Source organism: Rhipicephalus microplus, chromosome X (assembly GCF_043290135.1).
Source record: "Rhipicephalus microplus isolate Deutch F79 chromosome X, USDA_Rmic, whole genome shotgun sequence".
NCBI lineage: Eukaryota > Metazoa > Arthropoda > Arachnida > Ixodida > Ixodidae > Rhipicephalus > Rhipicephalus microplus.
In genome coordinates this window covers 319,130,291-319,155,214 of record NC_134710.1, presented here as the reverse complement: position 1 = coordinate 319,155,214, position 24,924 = coordinate 319,130,291, and the positions used below count along the sequence as shown (strand labels likewise).

General features: G+C 42.0%; 1 protein-coding gene across 3 annotated transcripts in view; it reads right to left on the bottom strand.

Annotated features, from left to right (window-relative positions):
* The window catches only part of LOC119161295 (EEIG family member 2), a 48,682-nt gene that overhangs the window by 13,876 nt on the left and 9,882 nt on the right, over window positions 1–24,924 (bottom strand). For all 3 annotated transcript variants that reach the window (XM_037413691.2, XM_037413692.2, XM_037413693.2), the window contains exons 4-5: window positions 20,828–21,018; window positions 5,751–5,917 (exon numbers count right to left, since the gene is read on the bottom strand). In XM_037413691.2, the coding sequence (XP_037269588.1) occupies window positions 5,751–5,917; window positions 20,828–21,018 (358 nt within the window). The remainder of the gene's footprint in view (window positions 1–5,750; window positions 5,918–20,827; window positions 21,019–24,924) is intronic.

Here is a 24,924-nt window from a genome sequence, read left to right as displayed (position 1 = left end):
CAACAGCTTTGATTATCAATGCTTGGTTAAAGTATCAAGCCAATTTCCTAAAGACAGCATAGATACTTTAATTGATCACACCCTATCAAATTTGCCATTTCCACCAGTGGCAGGCGTTTTAATGATTGACATCCCTGACCACTATCCCTTATTTTTATACTTTCATTATACCCAGGCCATTGAAAAAAATGACTTACACGAAATACATGCTGGATAAACAATTATTTGTCAAAGCTGTGCCTAATGTTCACTGGGGTCTTCCATCATTTGTACAAATGATTCTGAGAATTTGTACTCACTATACATAATTACGCTCAAATCTTGTTTCAATTGTCATTCACATAAAGTCAAATGCAAAAAAAAAAAAAAATTGTGGCACCTCGTAACGCATGGTTAACAAATAAATTACTAGCGTTAAATGCACAAGAAAGACAATTTCTAGAGAAAAAAAAGCAAAAGACAACCATTCAACAAGACTCTGATTTCCCGGCACAAAAAGTTATCTAACAATCTTTATACAAACTTGAAACAAGCAAAGAAGACGTAGTATGAAAACAAAATCTTGGAATGCGGTGATAACATTCGAAAGAAATGAGAATTCCTTGATTCAGTTTTCAATAGTACACATAATCGTGAAGCAATATTCGAAATCGTTCATGAGGGAATAATGCTTAAAATCGCGGAAGAAATTGCTAATATGTTCGCGAACATTTTCTTCAGCGAGGAACACCATATAACGCCTCACCGATAACCCCATATTAGACCACTTTCTTAAATCTTTCTTTTTATTTCCAACCACCCCTCAAGAAGTTCTAAGCGTTATAAAAAAACATAAAGATAACCAATACTGCAATTAATAAATTACACCCCTCCCACGTAAAATTAGTCGCAGGATTCTTAACTGATAGCCTTGCACACATAATAAACTTCATGTTCAAATCTGGCAGTTTCCCTAATAAGCTAAAACAAGGCAGGATCACACCAGTTTTCATGAAGGGCGACCACTCTTTAATTTCCAATTACCGCCCTGCGTAATGCTATTCTTCAACAAAGTAATTGAAAAACATATTGAAAACTACTTGACTAATTATTTAACAAAGTTTAGTATTCTCTCGCCATTACAGTACGGCTTTCACCCAGGGTATTCAACTGAACTCGCTCTTATTGCACTAACAGATGAATTAAAATTTGCAATTGATGAAGGTCGTTATAATGCTTTAGTATTTATAGACTTAACTAAAGCTTTTGAAATAATTAATCGTAAAATATTGTTTCAAAAACTTGAAACACTAGAATTCACTGGACCAGCTCTTCTTTAGCGACAAAACTACTTAAAAACAGAATGCAAGTAATAACTATTTCAGGTGTTAATTCCAAAGCCATGTACACCAATATTGGAGTGCCCAGGGTTCCATATTAGTTCCTCTCTTGTTTTTATTATACCTGATTGACTGGCCTGTCTCTGTTTCTAAATGTATATTTTATTCAAACGACACCACTATCACCAACTAAGACAAATATCTCGCAACACAGCCACGTGAAATGTACTCAAATGGTGCAAAACTAACCAATTGCACATAAACGCATCAAAAACAAAATTTGTATTATTCACGTCTAACCAGCGGACACTTCCCTCAATTCCTTCTATAATTTCTGGATTCACTTCTATTCCAGCAAGTTCATCTTGTAATTATCTAGGCGTAAAACTAGACAACCACCTAAAATTTACTAATGGCATATTCAAAGTAAAACGAAAAATTGCCTACGGGATCCGAGTACTTCTAAAATCACGACACGTATTGAAGCATGACATTTTACTATCATTGTATTTTTCATTTGCCCATTCACACATTAACTACTGCATTACATATAGAGGAAATATCTACATCACACATCTACATCCACTACAACTACTGCAAAACCACGCTATTAAAATAATTACGTGTAGTATTTTAATCACAAAGCCACGTATCTTTTACAATCTAATCACATCTTTTCAGTTTTGAAACTCGTCATTTATAGCCTTACCAAATTCTTATTCCAAGAAATTAACTTGAGACAATGCAATGGCATTATACCCTGATCATATCTAACATATAATAATACTAGAAGGTTTGCACACAGTAACATGGCCTTACTTAAAATAAGTACTAATTATGGCAAGCAGAGTATCCTTTTCAAGTTCATCACTGCCTGGAATTCCAAATCCATCGAAATCATAACAATAAAAATTCATGAACTTAAAAAAAATTAAAGGATTATATTCTTTCAAGCTCTGATTTTTAAGCATCTTTGCAATCTTGTCCATAGAGTATTGTTATTGATGACCTCGTTCTTACTACTTCGCGTGTTCTTTTTTCCAGTTCAATTGATTTCTGTTCAACTTCAATCTTTTCTATTTTCAGACTTTGTAATGCATATATTTTATATGCTGTAATATTTCTTATTTATTATGAAAAGGTGGCCCTATTGCAGTCTTTGACTTCGGGACCTCCTGTATGTTATCAATATGAAACCTTCGTACTAATTACAATAAAATTGGTTCTGATAATGCAAGTTGCAGGAGTTGTGAATATCTGCACTATAAGCAGTACCGCACTATAACCAAAGCAACTTTTTTCAAGGGCTGCAGTTGCGCCTTTGAAAAAGGTTGCATCACATGCTTCAATTTACGTAAATCGAAACATGCGATGCGTGAAGCTTACAACCATTCAAATTTCGAATTTCCCAATGTTAAAAAAAGAGGGGGGGGAAGACCAAAAACCTGCGTTGGCATAAGGTGAAAGCAACGTTGCGGAATTTCGGCGACTACTTCTCAGACTGCCTCCATTGTATGCATTACAAAGAAACTACGTCGAATAATGTCTAAAATTTCACGCGCTGAAAGGCGCCAATGGTTCGATTTCCTGGGCGTGCACCCGATTTCAAAACGCTGCAGTTGAATGACGAGCCCCAATTGAAGTGCTACACGTGCCACACTTGTTTTCATTAACAATATGGATCTCTTCCCTTCAAGTGCAGCCACCGCAAAGAGTTTCATTGATTTCGTTCCAAACCGCAACTTAGGTAGCACAGGACTGCAACCGAAATGCAACCAACACTGATTAGGCCTAGCCTGCCATTCAGTATGCCGTCGCGGGAAGTTTGTCCAAGACATGATGATCGGTGGTTGAAAGGACCACACTGAACCAAAAACAGCGTGCATGATATGAAGTTTGCATTCGTGGCTGGGAGACCAACAACGAAAACCTGCCAAGCTTATGTAAGACCATGCACTGAAAGCTAAGACAAAAACTTGCGTGATAAAGCTGTAAAAGCTTTCAAATTTACGGACCGGGCAGCCAACGCAATATATGCAGCAAGCTCGATAACGACGGCGTTCTTTCCAACAGGAAACTCTTAAGCCTAGTTGATAGAAAAAATCGCACGTGTCATGTTGAGCCGCACGCAGCCGGCACCAAGCAGTCGGAGCCAGTGCAAAGGCTTCCTGGGTGACCAGCAGCGCCCACAGCGTGCCGTGGTCTTTTTTTCTTTTCTTTTGCCTCCCTCCGCGATTTGTTTGTTCACTCTGCCTTTTCTCCTCTGTAACGACCTCGTCGCTCACTTCCCAGCGGGACACCCAGCATGCCTCCTTTCAGATACACATTCTCTACCGCATTCGTCACAACGATTTTCGGGCAACTGCATTATAACTGGTCTTTCATCTTGGGGGACTACACAATAGACGGCATGCGTATACATAGGGTCTTATAGGATGGTAAACGGTGGTCGAAAAAGGCTGCATTGTAACCAGTCCTGCACGATAAGTGGTTACGTTATCAGTGGTCTACACTGTACATAAAAGCACAACAAGATAAGCTAACACTAATGCGACTTAGAAGTGCAGAATGGTATTGTGGAACTTTTGAAATGAACAGCAAAAGCCAGTAGTGCAAACAGCCAGTAAACACATCAAAACAAAAGGGGGCCACCACAACTGAATTCAGTGTTCAAAGTATATTTCCATAGAGCTAATGAAAAATAAGCTGAGAACAATATCACTGCATTTCAAACTCTAAAGAAGTAAACCATGTAGTATAGGCCCTTTATGCTTCATGCACTGACCTTTCTTTTCCACTTATCTCGGTTTCTCCTTCAACGTCCCAATTTGCTTTCGATTTCCTTTGAGTCTTTGCACCAGGAATTTATTTTTTCATTTTGCTTTGTCTTCTTTGCCTGAATACCCCTATTAAGACCATAAAGTTTGTTGCGCAGAATCCTTGTCGTTGTTGGTCACTGCAAGAGTTCGTCTTCACAGAAGAGGATTGTTACGTGGTTCGTCTTAAACAGATCTTTTTTGCATTGAGTCTATGGGAAACCAAACAAACACTCCCGTGTTGTTTGTCTTAAGCAAGAAGTCCTCTTAACAGAGTTTGTCTTAAGGGGAGTTTACTCTATGTGGCAATGGCAGAGCAAGGGTTAACAAAAATAGTGATACAGCTTCGCTGTGGAACATGTTGGCCATGCCCTGTTTGCAAGTTGGAAAAAAATTTGTGTAATTCTCTAGCCTAAGGCAACGAATTTTTTTGATGCATATATACGCTTTTATGCCAATTTCAAATATGTAATTAGTTTTATGGTAAGTTCCAGTTTTTTTTTGTGTGTGTGCCAAGACAATGTGTAAAATATAGTTTGCTTGGACAAACTTTTTATACCACTAAATTTTTATGGTTCTGAGCCATTAATGGCTTTTATTGCTCCACATTAGCTGTAAAATGCAAATAACAATTAAAAAAAGTGCAAATTGAACATTTTGATGGCCAAGAAAAATTTTATGTGAGAATATAAATTCCTCAGTGCACTTAATTGCTTACATTAAGTTTGCAATAATTATAGACTAGATATCAAGTCTCAAAAATATATTTGCACCCTTGCCATTAAGGAATATGTGAGCTAAATCTCATTCCAATTGGGCTATCCAAAATACCAAAATAATGATGTCCAAACTCAAGAAGTCGCCCAAAATGGATCTTGAGAAAAATGCATTTTAAATGTAGAAGTGAAGTTACTTCTTCTATCATAAGAGCTTAGGAATCGTAGATACATTGAAAATGTGGCTTTGATGAAATTCTCATGTGAAATGCAATGGCAATATGCCAGCTGACAATTTTCAGGGGACTCTAGACAATGGGCTCTTTTTCGTTTCTTTAGCAGGCCAACACTAAATATTTATTTTTGAAGAACCAAATAGAAAACACGCATTTTATTTAATCTTACAATGTGCAGCAATGACCCTTTTATTGTGGGTGGTTAAATACTACTGACAAAGTGATACTGAGTATGCACTCTGTCACCAGTATGGCAGTGAGACGTCCTGCAGTAGTTGGCTTTCGTATCCAATGTTAACTGTAATGTACATTAACTATAAGATCTTGATTACATGCTTATAGATAATATTGACCTTTTAGACAGTCTTAGGTGTTCATTTACGAGTGCTGCTAAAATTGCTATTTACCCTGAGTGTCCGTTTAAGCCCTTAGCAAGCATATTAGACGTCTGGCAGACCGAACAGGGATTCGTCTGAACTACACCTAATACAAAGTTACTGCTTATCGAGATTTCACTCTATTTTATATGCCTATCATGGCTGGAGAACTATAATCTGATGGAAGCAGGCAAGCTTAGAGCTTTTTGTAGTAGACTGTGGTGGAAAAACAGCCCACTTGGACAACGAAGCGACAAAGACAAAGAGGTCAATATAAATGCGGCACCTGCAGATGTGCTGCCCATGGTAGGCCGCTGCTTACGAGGCAGGCTGCCAAAGCCACTGCTGCTGCTTGCGATGCTGCTGCCACTGTGGTCATCCACCTTGAGAGCCGCTACGTGCAGCTCACTGGACTGTTGCTCACTGGGTGCAGGGCACGGCAGCAGTGTGGGACTGCACGGAAATCAAAGGAAAGACTCAGTCTGGTCTACCCTTGTGACAATATGCACATTTATTTTGACAGCACTGACCGAAGTCTTCAGATTTAAGTGCTGGCCAAATTATTTTACCTGCACTGCCAACTTGGACCAGTCTTATTAGGTGCCAGTGCTTGCCTTGCCTGGACAGTTTAGAGAATATAAAAAGTAATGTTTAGGCCTCCAAGCGATGGCTGTTCCAGAGAATGGGAATGCGCACCACAGCGGAGTGTTACCACTAAACACACACACATATATATGTGTACAGGGGTGGAACAGGGTACATGGGTTCGGAAGCAGTCCTGGGAGCAGCAAAAGGTGCCTTTTGTAGCAAGCTTGGAGGATCCACGGAGACAACAAGGGGGACACACATATTGTAATGGTGGCCATTTTGTTTTTATACATATACTTTGTAATTATGTATGATTAAAAACAATTATGTATTCACATATATAATAACGGTTATGAATATTGGCACCGGGTCAGAACATACACCATTGAGCATACACCAGTATATACGAAGTTACTTTGTAATAGCAACTTATAAGCAGGCGCTAGCATTTTCGCAGCTACATCAATTGGGTTAAAGCCTGCAATAAAAATGGCAGCACTTTTTGTACTGACACATCACGGTATTTATTGCCCATCGTGTGTACTGGCTAGAAGTACTGCGTTTCTGTTCAATGAAAATGCTCCAGATTTCAGAGTTGGTTTTACGGAAAGTGCATTATTCTTGACTGTGAAGATACTCAAATGGAACATTGGGAAGATAAATCTCAAGGGAAGACATTTGCATAAAATGTCCCCCCCGCACCAGCCTAAACACGGGGGTGTCCTGTCCCCCCTCCCCCTCCACAATTTACACTACCGGTCAGAGAAAATGTTCTAAACAAATGTAGCCCCGTTTCACAGCACTTGTGAAGCAACATATATCAAATGCCACAATTTTCAGACAGCAAGCTAAATTTGTGCCATTGCATTATTATTGTGATTGCTATTATATGGACCCTATCAACGGGTTTTTGCCACCACTGCATGTAAAGCTGAAATCGATAACATATCCTCGCGCATTGGGTTTTACCCGCGGGTATTAAACAGAAGCACGCGAGCAGGGGCGACGAACTCGGCTGAAGCAGGGATCAAACAAGCCGCCAAATCCCCGTCACTCGGGAGGGTGCAAGCGACAAACATCACCCCGCTTGAGAGATCTCCCATTGAAGCAGAGAGGAAACGCTATGCCTGTCTTGAACGAGCATGAAAAGACACGAGGCTGGGGAGAGGTGTTGCTCGAGCAGCAACAGTGAACTTTGCTTAAGGCACGGTCAGCAAGTGGCTCACACACTTCAAAGTTCTGTGATCTCATCGCGAAGAGACTACGCAAAAAATGTTGCTCTCCTGGCATGGCCGTATTCTCTTCACCAGCATTTTGTAGAGTTACGTGATGTCCGATATAAATATGTTATCTGCCAGCCTCACTTTGTAGAACATTACAATTTGTTGATATTGTATTCATTGCTGACCTCCTGTGGTGCAACTGTGACTTCTTAAGCCATCTACAAGCGCTGATATTTTTTTAACTTGAATGCGCCAGCGTCAACGGCGGAGTCCATAAGCACCATCCTGAGCCTGTTTTTACTAGGCTGTTCTGGGAGTGTTGCACCACCCGCTTCTTTTGAATACCGTTGCAGTCACCCCCCCCCCCCCTCTTCTTTTCTGAACGCTGCCATCAGGTGAAAAAGTTTCACCGCAAGGGTGAAGCAATGAATGCGATAGCAACAAGTCATGTTAAATGGAGTAAAGCCAGCAGCTAACTCTTTTGGATCTAATATCGCATTACAACTCTACGAATGGCTGGAGAGATGCACTCATAGCACAGTTTCTTCCCATTTTGAGCGCAGTATGTAGAAGGGCGTACGAGCTATTCACATTGACGCCTAACGAGATAGCGCATACACCAATCGAGACCCTACAGTCAGGAATTCAAAGCTGCTGAACAGGCGATCACTGCCTTGATGAAACCGCAACTATATCTGTTTTGATGAAACTGAAGGCACAATGTTTAATGGCGTGTTTTTGGGCACCGGGGCACCTTGCGGCTGAATTTGGGTGCCGCGACATGGTACGGCATCGTTCAGAGAGTTTGGCACAGCAGGGTTGGTTCAGTGCAGGCGGTGCAGGTAAACAAGTTTGGTGCACAATGGCACAGCTATTCCGCCCCTGTATGTAGACACACCTAAACGCGACAAATGAGAAAACCAGACTGGCAAAATATACCCGTCAGAAAAAGATAAGGTGTGGCCTCTTTGGGCTTGTTTTGTGAGAAATTCAACTCAAGGAAGCAAAATTGCAAATTTGCGAGACTGGTTCTAAGTAAAATAAATGCTGTTTCTGTAGGAAAATATTGTTTACGATTCATTACATCTCCACCCTATCAGACACCATCTATAGAGATCTGCAAATGTACCAAACTTACAAAAGATTACTTCATAATATTCAATAATATACTGCAAAAAAAAATGTTGCCAGAATACTTTGATTTATGTGCTTTACAGTAATCATTCCTAATTAGGTTGTAATAAAAATATATCTTGAAGTCATGTTGTTTTTGGATAAATAGAAATATAAAGCAAATTCGTTTTCCATTACGTTTATATCAAGCAAAAAAAATTATACCTTTGATGTGGCTTGAATGTCGATCAACTCAATTAAGCACAGCTATTCAGACCAATGGTGTACACAATTGTGCACAAAACGCTAAGCACAAAAAAAAAATGACAGCATATCCACGGGGTGAATGAAAATGAGTGGGCGACGCTCCGGAGGGAATCATCGGTAAACCGTGAATCTTCCGTGTAATCAATCGTCATTTAAAAAAGTGAGAAACTCTGTGTGTATGCCGTGTCGCTTGGGCCTCCCGCTCTCGTACAGCAGGATATTGTCGGCGCCGCCATGCAGCTTCACGGCACGTCCACTGCAGATCTCCCATGTTCCGCAAATCAACTCGGTCCTGTACGTTCTGCTGTGCCACTATACCTGCAAACTTCTAATCTCATCTGCCCACCTAATTTTCTGTCTCCCTCTCACATGTTTGCCGTCTCTTGGAATACAGTCACTAACCATTAATGACCAGCAATTATCCTGCCTACGTGCAGTGTGCCCGGCCCATGTCCGTTTCGTCTTATTAAAGGGGCACTGACACAAAATTTTGGGGCCGAGATAGCCTGCGGGGTCAATTCTCGTGAACATTCGTATATCATCTGCAAGATATCAATAGCGAATATAGCTTAGAAGGTATTTTAAATGAATTTTGAAGTTTTCGTGAGTGACAGACTCCATAGCACCCTTGGAGGTGACCCCGAGGTGACCCCCTCCTTCCCTCACGTCACCACGCTGCGGTCAACAAAACAAGTTATGACGACGTCATAGCAGCCATTTTTCTTGACGTCATATGATGACGTCATAGCCGCCAGTTTCCAAAGTCTACATTTCTCGGCGGCTGGTTGTGAGAGCGTGGCCGTGGCGCACGCTTAGAAAGTTTTGTGTTTGGCGACATTCAAGTGCCGTTTCCTATTCAAAAGTAATTCTTGATGTGGATCGTGCGGAAGTGCGTCACAGTTCTGTGTGCTGACGTGGTCAAGAATTGCACACGCTAGGTGGCACCCAGTTTTTAGAATTTTCTCAAACTAAAACTGATCGATAATGAGGGGCCTATAATTATTTATCTACTGTGTGCTGCAGCAAACAATGTGTCGTGTCATGACTAACAGCCCTACAGCAACGCATTGCAGCAGAAAAACACGAGGCCAAATTTTTTGTGTCAGCACCCCTTCAATTTCTACTATGATATCCTTAACTCTTTCATTACCGTGCGAGAGTGATTGTTTTTCATATGTCTCAAGAAGATCGTTGTTGCCAGTTTGAAAAGTACTCCAGCACGCGTTGAGAAGTACTCCAGCACGCGATGTAGCATACCAAACATTGCAGAATGAAATGTTCTTTCCAAAAAATATATGCTATAGAGCAAAAAAAAATATGTAAGAATGAATAAAAATGTGAAAAGTCTGAAATTTTTCATCACCAGCTAGTAAACAGTGCAATAAAAACACTATATATGCAAAAATATTAACAAAGAAAATTCTGAATATACATATTGTAGATAAATGACCGATGAACGGTATGAAAATGATTAATGCTGCACAAAATGTTTCTCTTCACATAGACGAAGAAAATCAGAACCAAGGCGTTGCTTCATTGCTCATGCCATGCGGTAAAGCACTGCATGTTTTTTTTTTTTTTTTTTGTGAGGCACAGGTGTATTCGTACACACTTCCCAGTAAATTTTGGTTGCCTTACGATAAGAGCGTCCAGGTATTCCAATATAGATAGATACCGGTGATGTGAATAATCCCTCTATAAATGAGATGTCCAATGAACTTCGCTATTTCATCTAGCATCACCTCTTTCCACGAGCCACCTCACTCCGCATAGGTTAGCGTTCCGAGATATGCATCCAAGCATATTTCTTTGCATCTTTGAGCATATCGTAATAAAGAAAGGACAACATCGCGTGCAGTTCTAAAATGTTTCGCACTGCTCTATAGTCAGGGCCAAGATGTGCTCTGGGGTCTTTTTGCCGTTAAGAGAAGCTCTGCAGCCAGTGCCACCACACCATGCCCTAGCGAAGTGTGGACCACGCACGTAACCTTAGTAACTATAAGATTATGCACAAAGGTCAGAAGCTATACGCACTTGCGGCAGAGGAGATAACTTGAGGATGTAAACAAAACAAACCCATGAATGGCTACAAATGTCTCAGGCTGACGCAAAACATCATCTCCATAAAACTTGAAGCTGAGGTGCTGTCGTCCACGAAATCTCGGCTCGTTCTCACTCATTCAGATGGGGTCGCAGGACAGTTTCAAGCAGCGCATGTGTTTTGCAGCGCTGATGCGCACCCATGCGCACGTGACGACCGCGTAATAGGAGCGACTAGTGACACTAGATGTGACCATGTGTCTGATATAATAATACAAGCAAAATCAAAGTGGCTGGAAACTGAATGCTGGCATAAATTTCCGACAATTATTTCTGCTCAACTCGGTCGAATTGCGAAGCTAACACATCAATTCGATATTTGGCTTGCCAAGTTTCTTTTCATTACAGAACTTCGATGTTACTGTAGCATAACTACGAGGGACATGCACTTCTGTCAAGTTCACCAACCTCGCGCATTTTTCCATCTACACATGCACATTGGCTCACGCGGAAGTCTGTAAAAAATCGCGATGTTGCCCAAACCGGCAAATTCTAAAAGTTGAGTGGCTGAACTAACTACTACAAAGTGCTGGCTGCACAAAAAAGAAATTTAACATACCAAAATCCATGACCGAAAAGCGTCGATCACCGATGATCGATTTAAATAGGCGTGGTAACGAAAGAGTTAACCCCACGTTGCTCTTTTCTGTCTCCTAAGGTTACACCTACCATTTTCCTTTCCATTGCTCATTGCGTCGTCTTCAATTTAATCCGCTTTTTAAGCCTACAGGTTTCTGCTCTGTAGGTTAGTAACGGCAAGATGCAGCTGTTATATACCTTCCTTTTGAGGGATAGTGGTAGACTACCATTCATGATTTGAGAATACTTGCCAAACGTGCGCCACTCCATTCTTATTTTCTTCTAGCTATTTCACTCTCATAATTCGGCTCCGCTGTTACTTACTGCCTGTCCAAGGTAGACATATTCCTTAACAACTTCTGGTGTCTTGCCACCCATTGCAAAGTGCTGTTCTCTGCCGAGACTGTTGCACATTACTTTAGGTTTATGCATTTTAATTTTCAGAACTTCTCATCTGCTTTTCATGTGCAGTTCAGTGATTATGAGCTGTAATTCGTAGCCCGAGTTACTCAACAAGGCAATGTCATCAGTTAATCACAGGTTACTAAGAGACTCTCCATTAACTCTTCTCCCTAACTCTTCCCAATCTAGGGTCCTGAAGACCTCCCATAAACAGGTGTGTGAATAGCACTGGAGAGATCGTGTCTCCCTGCCTTATACCCTTCTTTATTGAGATTCGGTCACTTTCTTAATAGAGGACTATATTGGCTGTGGATCCGCTGTAGATTTCTTCCAGCCTGTTTATATAGGTTTTGTCGATGCCCTGATTCCACAGTGCCTGCATGACTGCTGATGTCTCGGCCAAATTAAATGACTTTTCGTAATTATCAAGGCTATGTATAGGGGTTGGTTGTATTGATACCATATGAACTCCCATAATTTGCGCCCCCCTAATATTTAGCGAGCTTTAATATTTTGTGCTCCCCAACCTGCCCGAGCCAGCTCGCCATAGCGCACGAAGAGACTGGATGATTTGGACGGGAGTGCCAGAGGCGCATTTAGGCGAGCAAGCGAGCGCAGCTAAACATAAAACAGGCTGCGAGTACGAAGTCCTTTCTTCCAAGAACTTCCCCGAACTACGGTTCTTATAATAAGACACTCTTTTGCGGGTCGTCGGAACTGCTCAAGCATTTGCCTCCCTTTATCTCCCCATCTCTTGCACTGCAGGAATGCATTTTCGTGTCATGGCATGGCACGGGCAATTTTCTGCACAGGAGGCGTGCGAGGGCCTCAAGGGCTTACCATGCCAATCGTTCCCCTCGTTCTTTGTATCTACCCTGCAATGCACTCTTGGTTGATTTTGTAAGTTTAGGGTTTGTCATCTGTCCATTGTGTTTTTACTGTTCCCTAGCAATGGGTTACAATAATTAAATATATGGCAAAATTCAAGCTTGTTTTTATTAACGATTACTGAAGAAAACTAGAACCGTGCCACCGTGAAGCACTACAGCGTGAAGTTATTTAATGTGTGACGTTCGGTATGAGAGAAAGCAGAAAACAAGCTTCCCGCCATTGTTGAAGAGCTTTTCAACTGTGTGCGAAAACTTGGGTCCTCTGCCATCGACGTGTCGTGGAACCTGGTTCTTCCCAGTATTGTCAAGAAGAGCTTCAAGAAAATGGAGCCCTGAAACACGCTTGATGGAATTGAGGACGACCCGCTTCGTCAGCATGGCGACAGTGGCAGCAACAATTCCCACCCAGACCTGTCACCCAGCGATTCTGACTAGACCACGCATGACCAGATCTGGCTGGTTAGAATACGTGCTAATACTTAAATAAACAAGTACACTTAATTCATCTTTGCTACAATTTGTTTTATTTTTTAAAATATATATACCACATGTTAGGACTATGCTATTGCACATTATTTCAAATGCCTTCGCGAATTCTCCACGTAATTCGTGCACCCCCTTCACAGAGCTCCAAAATCGCAGGGGGGGGGGGGGGGAGAAAAAGTGCATAATATGCGAGCAGATACGGTAGCATGAATATGGTCTATTGTTGAGTAACTTGTACGAAATCCTGCTTGGTCCTTAGGATAATTGAACTTTAATTTAGTCTTCTTAGTCCTATTAGCTATTATTTTTGTATATAGCTCATAGACAACAAACAGTAAGCTGATCGGCCTTAAGTCCTAGACATCCCCATTCTTATTAAAACGGACGAAGACGATGTTGGCGGTCCTCTAGAGTCTGGTACCTTCCCTGTCAACAGACACTTCGTATACAGAGTGGCCAGTTTTTCTAACACAATCTCTCCACCATCTTTTAACAGGTCTGATGTTACCTTGTCCTCACCAGCGGCTTTGCCTTTTCCTCTAGGGCTTTCTATACTTTATAGAACTTCTCGGCGCAAAAACTTCCGACAAGTAACACAAGAGACGAGGACGAGTGCAGACTTTCAACTAAATCTATTACTACTACGACGCACATATATATGTTACAAAAAAGAAGATAAGATCACTTGCTTAAGCAGAAACAAAAAACAAAAAAACACAAACCGAAAAAGAGTGCAAAAACCCACGTGCTCACCCCGGACCATCACGTACCGAATTTAAAAATGTCAATTCTTTTTCAGATAATGCTATTGATGGTTTGCTGATGCAGCTGCCTCGAGCGATTGCTGCATCTTCAATTACAAGTCTTGTGCCTTCGTTAGGGTGGGACGCGAGAACCCTTGTCTTTTCGAACAATGGCTGGCAACCACATTCGGAACAATGAGCGGCCAAAAAACCGTTCCGTCCAGCACCTCTTACTTTCTGGCAATGTTCCTGAAGTCATATTAAGGCAGCTGCCTGACTGACGAGGTGAGCACGTGGTTTCTTGCAGTCTCTTTTGACTTTTGGTTTGCGTTTTTTTGCTTTCTGCTTAAGCAAGTGATCTTATCGTCTTTTTTGTGACATATATATGTGCGTCGTAGTAGTAATAAATTTAGTTGAAAGTCTGCGCTCGTCTTCGTCTCTTCTGTTACTTGTCGGAAGTTTTTGCGCCGAGTTCAATAATGCATTACCAACTAGCCCAATCCCACACTTTACTTTCTTATTTTCCCTGTCATTACTGGTCAGATTTCTCTGGGCTATTTTATTACTGGTTCTTACGATATCATTTTGGTAATTTCTGCTGCTTTACAGATCTCTGTAGAACTATGCCGGTACCTCAACTATCCTATCCATATTGGTTGCGACCTATCTGATTATTGCCTAAGCACAGTTTTGCCTTCACAGCTTTTAAGATTCTGCCCTTTACAGCACGCTCAGTTCACCCCATGTTATACCATTTTATATTACTGGCTACCTTACGCGTATTAACTTTGAAAGCTCCACCAGCTCTATTTGTCAGTTGAATTTAAGGCTTTCAAAGTTTCATGTGTCTTTGAGGCTTTTTGTCTCCTGGGATAGCTTGCCAGTGTCCTGTCTAATGACTGCAAGCACAACTTCTATTGTACACTTTTTAATGATACAGGTCAGATTATCGTTCATTGTGTGAACACCAGAGTCTGTTTCCTTGGTTAAAGCCACGAATATATTTTGAAGTGAAACTCTGATTTCCTATACTTTCCCTTTCAGTGCATCAGATCTTGCCAACTACTTCCACATCCTGTACAGTGCCAGAATGGGCACACAGAATGGAGTCTATTTCATTTTTAGTTTCACAATGATCATCATACTTGGATGTAGACACATATGCCTATACTACCTTCATGTTGAACCTATTAACCTTAACTACGATACTTGCCGCCTTCTCACAAACGTCGTAGTATTCCTATATGTTGCCAGCCATTATATTTTTATGGATAAGAAACCCTACCCCCAGTTCTCTTCTGTGAACTAAGTCACAGTAGCCTAAGACATGTCCATTCTTCAGCACTGTATAAGCCTCACGTGTCCTCCTAACTTCGCTGAGCCCTATTGCATCCCATTTAAAACCCTCCGATTTCTCAAATGGTACAGCTAAACTAATCTCAGAAGTTCTAGGGTTGAACGTAGCTAAGTTCAGATTCCAATGACGGCCTGTCCGGACTCAGAGATTCTTAGCAACCTCCACTGCGTCGCAGGTCTGACCACCGCCTTGGACAGTTGCACAACCGCTTGGGACTGAGGGCCGAGGGTTAACTGATACTTTCATAAGGGAGGTAGTGACCAAGTACTACACCACGGTGGCCAATCCTACTCTGGTAAGGAAGTGCATTACTGGCAGGTGGTCGCCAGCACAGCCGCACCCCTTTTCTTCTTTTACTTCTGAACGATTCGTTTATTGTGCATTTTAAGTAAATATACAATTAGAAATGGTCCGGCATCTGCATTCGAACCGAATTTCGTCATTGCATGCTAGGCTGCTGTGCTATCTTCCAGTAGAGGGTTCTGTTGCACTTTCTTTACACTGTAGAATACCACCTCACAGCCAAGCCTCAACTTCACATGACTCGTAGCTTGCCCGGCCTTTCTTAACCATTTGGAAGTTCATAATTTCATAGTTAAAAAAACAGCACGGTTTCGAACTTCTTACGTTGTGAACTTAGGCCGGCTCGTGTCCTAGATGACCCTCCTCCTCACGTGTTTATTCTCTCCGAACTTCTTCCTGTCTTGCTCAATTTTAACAGTGATGGCTTCAAAGCGTCAGCATTGTCGAGTTTGGCTGATTTCAAGTGGTCGCACTCCTACTTTGATGCGTCCTGTGAACTGAGCAGTTGCGCGGTCTTGTTTTGCAAACTACTAATTGGCTACTTCTATGTGATTTTTACGTTGAGGGTACAGGTCGCGAGCGGTTGGTGTGCATAAAAAGTAAATGCAAAAAGTTTCTAAGTGCTAAAGAATAGGCTGGCGCTGCCTTTAAGGCTGTACCCTATTTCGTTGGCATTTTAGAGTAGTAATTAAAACTCTAGTAAATAGATATATTCGTGGTCTTCAGTCGGGAATTAGGTATTTGTACTAGTGATTACGTATACGGCTAGCCTAATAACGCAGAATACAGGATGATAAGGTAAGGAGCAAATTATTTTTAATTCTAGAGAGCAGTGAAAGGCAAGAAAATTCGTATGAAAGTAATGTCATGTATCGTTCACCGCATAGCCCTCAGCTTAGAATTGATAGATCCCGACAACTCTCGGCACCACACACATGGTAAACACAAACAAAAGCACGTCTACAACACGCACTTGTATATATAAACATAAGCGTCCCGAGGTGACTGATCTAACTTGGGCATGACATAATTGCAAAGCACGTGCTTGGCGCGTAAACAAAGGCAATCGGCCAAGATCACAGATTCGCTATCTGTAGCTGAAGTTTCCTGGCCGCATTTGGCGCCCGCACCAAGAAGCACTTCGAGGCATCGACATGGAAGTTGAAGTTTGACTGCGTTCCCTCGGTGGGAAGCACCTGAAAACTCCTGTCAGGAAGCTGCGAGCGCTCGCTTCCTGCACGTGGGTGACAGCCGCTTTAGCAAGAGAAACTGCACTGCATGAATTGATCTCAGTGAAAAACCATACAGGTGGTGCTCCAGGAGCCAAATCAAAAGGGAACAAATGCCAAATTATAGACAACCGGGTGTGCCCGCCCATCTCAGATGGGGCAACAGACGAGTTGTATTGGCCGTACGCAGTCATTTGACTCCCAACAGTGCTTGCGCTTAGTTCTGCTGCTGTGCATTTCATGGCGGAAAAATGTAGCTCCTAGCAAAATTATTGTGCAGACTACCATTCGAAGCAAAAGAAGCTCATTTCAGAGACCCGAAATTTTTGCAGAGTTGCCGATTTATAGACCACAGCTTGATGCCGCAGTGCCTCGATGAACCCCACGTGTACCACAAATTTTAATAATTTAGTACCATGTTTATCACTGCTAATTTGCAGTGGAAATATATAATTATTCAATACAATATTACGCCAAATTGAAAAGTCATACGCAATCACAAATTTCATACAATCTTCAGACCCTCATGTTGTGCTCAGTCTTACGCAAAGTCCTTATTCAGCGGGCCCAGTGGTGGGAATGCCTTTCAGCAATTTAGAGCAGTGATAGAAGCAGGAAATCTGCTTTTGGAGCAGCTACCTCTGTGTTTGAAGCATGCACGGGCTTTCCATGACACACACAGAGAAAGAAAACTTAGCTTTAATTTAGTTCATTGTTCCCTGACATAACATAAACATTTATACAGAAGCAGCAAGCCCACAAATTAAGCACAGACAATATACAAAATTATGATTGAGTACAAAAGCAGTGACATAAAGTAGTGAAGGATATTGAACCAACTAGCAAGCAGAAGCACGTAGTGCATAACAGTGCGCACACACACACACACACACACACAAAGCACGTTACAGTATTGATAGATATCTGGGGTTTAACGTTCCAAAACCACCATATGATTATGAGAGACGCCGTAGTGGAGGGCTCCGGAAATTTCGAACACCTGGGCTTCTTTAACGTGCAACTAAATCTGAGCACACGGGCCTACAACATTTCCGCTTCATCGGAAATGCAGCCGCCGTGGCCGGGATTCGATCCCGCAACCTGCGGGTCAGAAGCCGAGTACCTTAGCCACTAGACCACTGCGGCGGGGCAAGCACGTTACAGTAAAACCTCTTATTACGTACATGCATGCAGAGAACCTGCGGGGAACATGGCTAACTACGCACTAAACGTAGTATGCATTAACCATCAAGTACATAAGCATGCACAGGCTTCCCATTCAGGGGAGAAGGGGAGCAAAGGTTCATGGCACCCCCTCCTTATCATGCCAATATATGTCACTGACTTCGCGCCCCACTCCCTAATATGACTATGGAGCTGGCTTTGCGACCCCCATAGCAGTTATTGCTTAAAGTGCCCACCATGAAGCCATTTTTTTTCTTTTTTTGCCAAGGTTGAAAAGTTATTGGCATTCTCACAGGACTGTTCGATGGCACGCAGAAGTGATACCGAAGAACATTTCGAAACTACTGCGGAATCCGGGATACGCAGCGTCTGACATGACGATGAAGCGGACATAATCAGCTCTTTGCGATAAATGTGTGCTGCAGTATGCTTAGCGAAAGCTGACAGTTTTCTTAAGACGTGGTCGTAGCGGGCCGATCGTTTACTGGCTAGTTGCGTGCAGCGCTTTGCTTACTTGGCGTACACAACGTGCCGAGCCGCTCGCGCTCTCTTCCCGGCAGATTGAACAGATGCGGCGAGAAGCCTGTTGTGTTAATGTGACGATGTGAGCTTTCTGCAAGCGATGCTTTAGCGGTCCTGGCAGCAGACGCAGGCGCGTTTGGGCTGTCGCCTCATGAAAGCGTGTGCTACGCTTGCGGTCTCGATACCCGCGATCCACAACACTCAGCTCTGCAACAGGGAGATGCTTACATTTCTGCAAAGCAATGCACGCTCAACACGGTCCCGCACAACGATTGAGGTGGTAGCGATCGGCGCCTCAACGCTCTCGGGTAGTCGCCAACCATTAGAAGCGTGCAGTGGGCTTTTTGAGACGATTAGTCATACTGGCGCTCTTTTCGGTAGTCGCGACATCACCCTTCTTCTTTGCCAATGGTTACCAGAAAAGGCACCACTGTAACCGTGCAGAAGTCAAAATAATCGATTTGCCAATTCCGTTATTTTCCAGCAGCAGAAATGCAACGCAACAGCGCCAGTGTACCAGATGGCGACTATCATGTAATATCTGCTCACGATGTGTGCTGTCAACATTACTTTCGGTTACAAAACCACCTTATGGCACAGCAATGGCACAAATTAGATAAGAAAGACCCTTTCGGAGCAGTATGGCGCAGTAATCTCAAGTTGGCGCAGGTTTCTCACCCCTGCGCGCCTTCTTCATACCTAAACATGGACTGTGCAAGCTTACTTTCTCAGTAATCCCGCACTCATGGCCGCTCCCATGACCAAATCATCTTGAAATTGGCATCCTCAGCGCAGTAAACAGCTATTTCAGTGCTGCTTGCCTTTTAAGAAACTGAGTATAGGCCTGCATTCCATACTTAGTGGGCAAGAAGTCCAATCTACAATTGCCTATCCTTGAGAGCAAGGGCATTTTTTTGACGGGCTGTAACTATAAGTAAAACCATATTATGCAATTATGCAACATGTTTTTATTGTGAGAGCTGATGTGGAGGAGAATAAGTGGGGAAAAGTATAAAAAATATCAAAAATGTTTTTTTTTATCGTCAGAAGTCTTTCTCGAATGCTCTTTACTTGAAGTTAGCGTGATTACATCTTTTTATAAAAATGATAATAATATAAGCTTTGGAATTTTTATAAATAAGCATACTGAGAAAGTAATGAGAAACCTTGAACGCTTTGTCATGAGCCCTTTTTGAAATAAAGGCCTGCACACTAGGCAAAAAAAATTTTTTAGGTCAAATTTGAGAATTTTTAGAAAAAAATCTACACTATAAGCATAGAATCTAAATATAATCAAACATAAGCCAAAGTAAGCCTATATTTAGCTAAACAAATTTGAGGTACTTAGCTTTAATATATTCTGTCTAATTCATCACCAAATTAGAAAAAAGAAAACAGCAGAGCAGGTAAGCATGGCACTCCATTTCTTTATCATTATTGATTTACTATGCATTGAGAAAAATTTTTCCCACAAAACCAAATGCGGATCTCTTCTTTCCACTGATCAGACAACAATATATGAATTTTTAAAAGAAATTTAAAAGAGGTCGACTAGCCATGCTTTGTTCGATCTTACGTGGAATCACCCTCCTTCGAAACTTTAACATGCGACCCTCAGGTCACCTTGTGCTCAATAAGCTCGTTCCGGTATGTTTCAACTGATGCACATTAGTTTGGGTCGGCATCAACTCTTTGCTGACACAAGATAGCGAATGTCTCTCTCATTCCTAGATTTATGTGACCACCACTTTCAAATGCAATGTAGCATGAAGGAACATTTTAGAACAGGAATGTGTCAAGTGGTAACATGGCAGCTTAGGTTGGGACCATAAATGTATGATACTGCTGTCGGCAAGGCCAATGTCAAGAAATTTTTTAACAAGGTTCTTCTATATATACAGGGCAAACTTCCTTGATTTCCTTGCAGGGAAAAGTTCAACTGTGGAGTTGGCTTTATAAGTATTTACCCTTCTTTGTATAAGAAACAGTCACAGTTTCGCCAAAAGGGCAAAGCAATGAATGTGATAGCAACATATTCAAATATATTACGAAGCATTTTCAGGAGCAATAATAATTGTAGCAAACATGCGCTTGCTAAGTAAGTTTCCAGTGTGTGTGTGTGTGTGTGTGTGTACACACACACACACACACACACACACACGAATGACGGTGGCAGCGGCAACGACCAGCCGAGGTTGTCGATATAATTACTATCACTATATAACTAAACCATGGAACTTTGTACTAAAAACTAAACACGCCTTCCCATTTTATTAAAATTAGGCCAGTGGTTTAAAATTCATTTTCAACAGCCTCGCCCATAAAGGACTTTAGTATAGTAACAGTCATGGTACAGTGAAAAGTAACTGTACATACGCCTTGAAGCAAGGATCTCCAGAGAGGAGTGTCATGCTAAGTGACAACTGCAGGATGGAGTTGTCTTGACGGTGCTTGGCATCGTAGCCCTCGAGCAAGTAGCGCCGTGAGCAGAGACCTGCACCAGCAAACTCCACCAGGTTGAGGTCTGCAAAGCCCAGCTTCTGGAAGGACCTGCCTCCCTTGACCTCCTGTTAAGAAAAAGAAGAAAGAAGCAACCAATGCACATTGCAGAGACACTAAGGATGAACTCAGGTAGACGAAAAATTCTTTATAATTCTATGTTGATCACTTTTGTTCTAAGAAGCTGATTCTTAGAAATATAAAATAAAGGTGCCAATCTTTTATGTTCGCTATTGCACTGTACCTCCAGTGTTGACATGCGAGTGCCACAAATTTTGAAGCACAGTAGCAATACTTGGCATATTGTGACCGAGTCAGGGTTCTTGATATTTGCTTGTTAAAACTTTGGCACTTTCACAATGCATTGAACTCCATCTTCAATAATAAAAAATTAAATTTGCTCAAACAGGCAATGCGAGAGCCTGCGATGGCAGCTCAATCTGGTGTGGGTACTTCGGCCTTACTTTTGCATCCCTACTGGCTTACCAATGGTAAGATAGCACGACAGGTAAACAATGGCAAGCACTCCTTCCATTGTAAGCAGTGCTGTTTTTTGGCATCATAGAAGGGCAATTTACCTCTACAGCTCACCTACCTTACTCTTTAATGCTCCTTTACCTAATGGTGAAACTGGGAGCCCAGAAGTTCTTTAAGCAGTGTTCCATTATTTGCTGGGAATAAGTGGCTCCCAGTGTTTTTCAATAAAGAGTTGCTCTTTTTCCCTCTCTGTCTATAAATTTTTATCCCAACAGGAACTGATAAAAACACACATGCCACATAAGTCACCTTTTCTATATATTACTGAGAGTTTCTCAACAAGAGCCACGCATTCCAGACTAAATACAACATGCGAAATTATAAATAAAAGTTGCCACATTCATGACACGGTGGTGCCAATACTTTGGTTAGGCCAATACACTCTCTCTGTATGCCTGAACAAGAAAAAGCGCATCGGAGGGAAGAAGAGAGAAAGGGTTCCTTGGCAACTTGGAAAATATTTTAAGGTGTTTGGTGCAAACAACAGAAAACTTTATTTGACCAATTTTGAATAAAGGAAGTTGCAACCACTCCTGACCCAATCAGGAAACGGCCAAGAAGCTTTGTAAATGGTGGCTCTTGGCAATCCAGGACGTCCAATCTAGCTCGTGAAAGGCTGGACTGAGCAGCAGCGCTGCCTTTGATCCTTGAATTGAGTGACCCTCGAATGGTTCTGTTGGGACACATGCCCACAAGATGTGCGACAGATTGCAGTCAGATTGCACAAATTTAATGTCAGTAATACACCACTGCTGTGTAGGCCAGCAAAAACAGTGAACTCGAGTGTAGCTGCCCTTGAACGGGTGAGAGAAACATAACTTAAGCCTAATGGTGCAAATGGCGCAGTTGGAATACCACTGAATATATGCCTGGTCCATTTCAATGCAGAGACCAAACAGGCACCAGGAGAAGGGATTCCTTTTGTGGAGACTGGTTTGTGTGAGGCTGAAGTAAAGTAGCAAATGGGCCTATTTGGAACATACTCATCACGATCAGCACAAGAAAAAGACAGGTCGTGTCGAAAGTGCCGTACACTTTGTGTTTTTGTCCTTTTTGTGCACTGATTGCGATAGGTTGTGTGAGGCTTACCCTATGAGCGTGGTCGAGAAAGGACGCGACGCTGCTCCACCCCACAATGTACAGAAGTACGATATGGCTGGGTCTACCGCATCTCTCACCCAATGCAGAAAAGGCTCCACAGGCAGATCATCATCAAACACTGAAGGATGCAGTATAGTGCAAAAGTCAACGATTGTTGGCAAAGGAAGGCTCCCTACAAGGCCAATCAAATAAGTACACTTTCCGGCGGCGCTATCGGCTAACCGAACGAAGGGACAAGCACATGAATGAGTAGTCATAATGCAAAGGCCTCATGTAAACAGCTTGCCACAGGCCTGTCAGCATCTACCTCAACAAAACAGAGATGTGGACGAGAGCTAGACAGCAGAGGATGCCCAAGGGCCATCCAGGGGGCCAATCAGGGGACGTCCCAATGACCTGTGCTAGTATGGCAACTCGACACCAGAAGAGAGAAGCTTGGTTTGCATGGAAAAACAAGTAAAGCATGCTAGCTGTGTTTGCCAAGATGCCGTAACTAGCAGTTTCCAGTGATCGACATAACACATAGCGCAAGTCTGGGGATGAGGTGCAAGGAAGGCACTTCAATTCCCACGAAGACACGTATTTCAAGGCATGGCGCTACACAGAAATGCTATGCAACAATGCAACGCTATCCAGTTTTTAACATGTCTGAAGCCCTTGGTGTAGCTTAGTGATAGCAAGACCAACTACCATGCTGTGACCCTAGGATTAAATCTTAAGGTGAGGTGGGTTTGTTCATTCAACTTGAAGCCGACTCCAAATATGACCACCACCTTTCAACATTTTCAGCCAGCCGACGAAATATCACTGCAAGCAATCTTCACTCAAGCTGATGGGGTGAACAAGTGAGATAGTGTTACCACCTGCCCGGCCTGGCCAGTTTTATGGCCATCATATTGCGATTATTATTTTCTTTTGTGTTTTTATAAGTGCAAATGTTACCAATTTCAAAGATGCTAAACGTTTCTTGCTAGGGACCAAAAGTATCACGTAATTTTTAACCACTTCCAACCTTATACCCATAAAAACCCAAATAAGATCGCTCCAGTTATACTGATCATTTAACTAAAGTGAAAAATCAATATCATTGGTTATGTGCTTCCATTACGAGTGTGAATTCTCTGCCTTCGCAACAGTGAAGACTACGTCAATGTCTGTTCCAATAGACTTGAAATTTCAATGTCGGAACGAGAGCTGGCCCCTGACCGTGGAAGACGGATGTGTAGACTACATCTATTTTTTCGCAAACAGAATACAGTACACTTCCTTCAAGACAAACTCAAAGGAACCACGATCATTTGTTCGTCTTATAAAGAGTTCATCGTATCAGAAGTTCTTTCCAAAACCAAATGCTAACATGCCAAGTATGCCGAAATATGTTGCTTAAAAACACTGAATGAAGTATACTTGAAGTATAGGAACAAGACAAAGCACTTATTTAGCTCAGCCTTATAAAAACTGCTTTCAAGTAAAGTATCTAGAGTAATCTAATAGGTACTCGATTTCCCGAGTTCATAATGAATATGCTCATTAATAAACTGCTACCACATTATAACAATAAAACTGAAGCATGACCATATTTCGACGATTACAATAAGATAAAAAGAGAGAGAGGCAAGTACAATTCTCCTTCAAAGAATGAAAAATTTATTCTTGTGGCTGTTCACCTTGTGATAGGCCATTTTACTGGCTTTCCTATCACTTTTCGATACACCTCTGTTGCATACTATTACCTTGGCAAAGCCAATATACGCCAAGTTGCTTATTAAAGACCGCAAGCTTTGCTTTGAGGTTCGGATATTTTCTTATTTTCAGCCCCCAGTAATTTTTCCTAAATGACATGCAGCTGAAGATCTCCATTTATGCTACTCCCAATTACAAGCCTTGGGCACACAAAAAAGACATGACGTAGCTATATTTCGTGAGCAAAATGACCTTCCTTTGTCGTGCCCTTTCATAATGAAAATGGCATATCCCAATTTGCTACATTTCACTGGGAATAGATATGATGCGCAAAGGCCCTATGCAAAACAACGCAAACTGACCACAATATGTGCTCGGTGTATGACGGCGATAACAATGCATTCGACTCCTCTGATGCGAATGCTGGTATTGCGTATGTGGTTTTGGTCTCATCTGATTATAATGCACAGACAATCTGTTCCCATTTTCACTTTCATTTGACCTTTTTTGCCCCCTTTCCCTTGCATTTTTCCCTCCAGTCGAGCTGTTGTGTTCTGTTCTCCGCTGTACTCCAGCTGGGGAACTGAAGAACACGAGGAGAAAGCAAAAGGACAAACGCTTTTTGTTGCTTTCTTTGCTGATAAAGCTGGCCC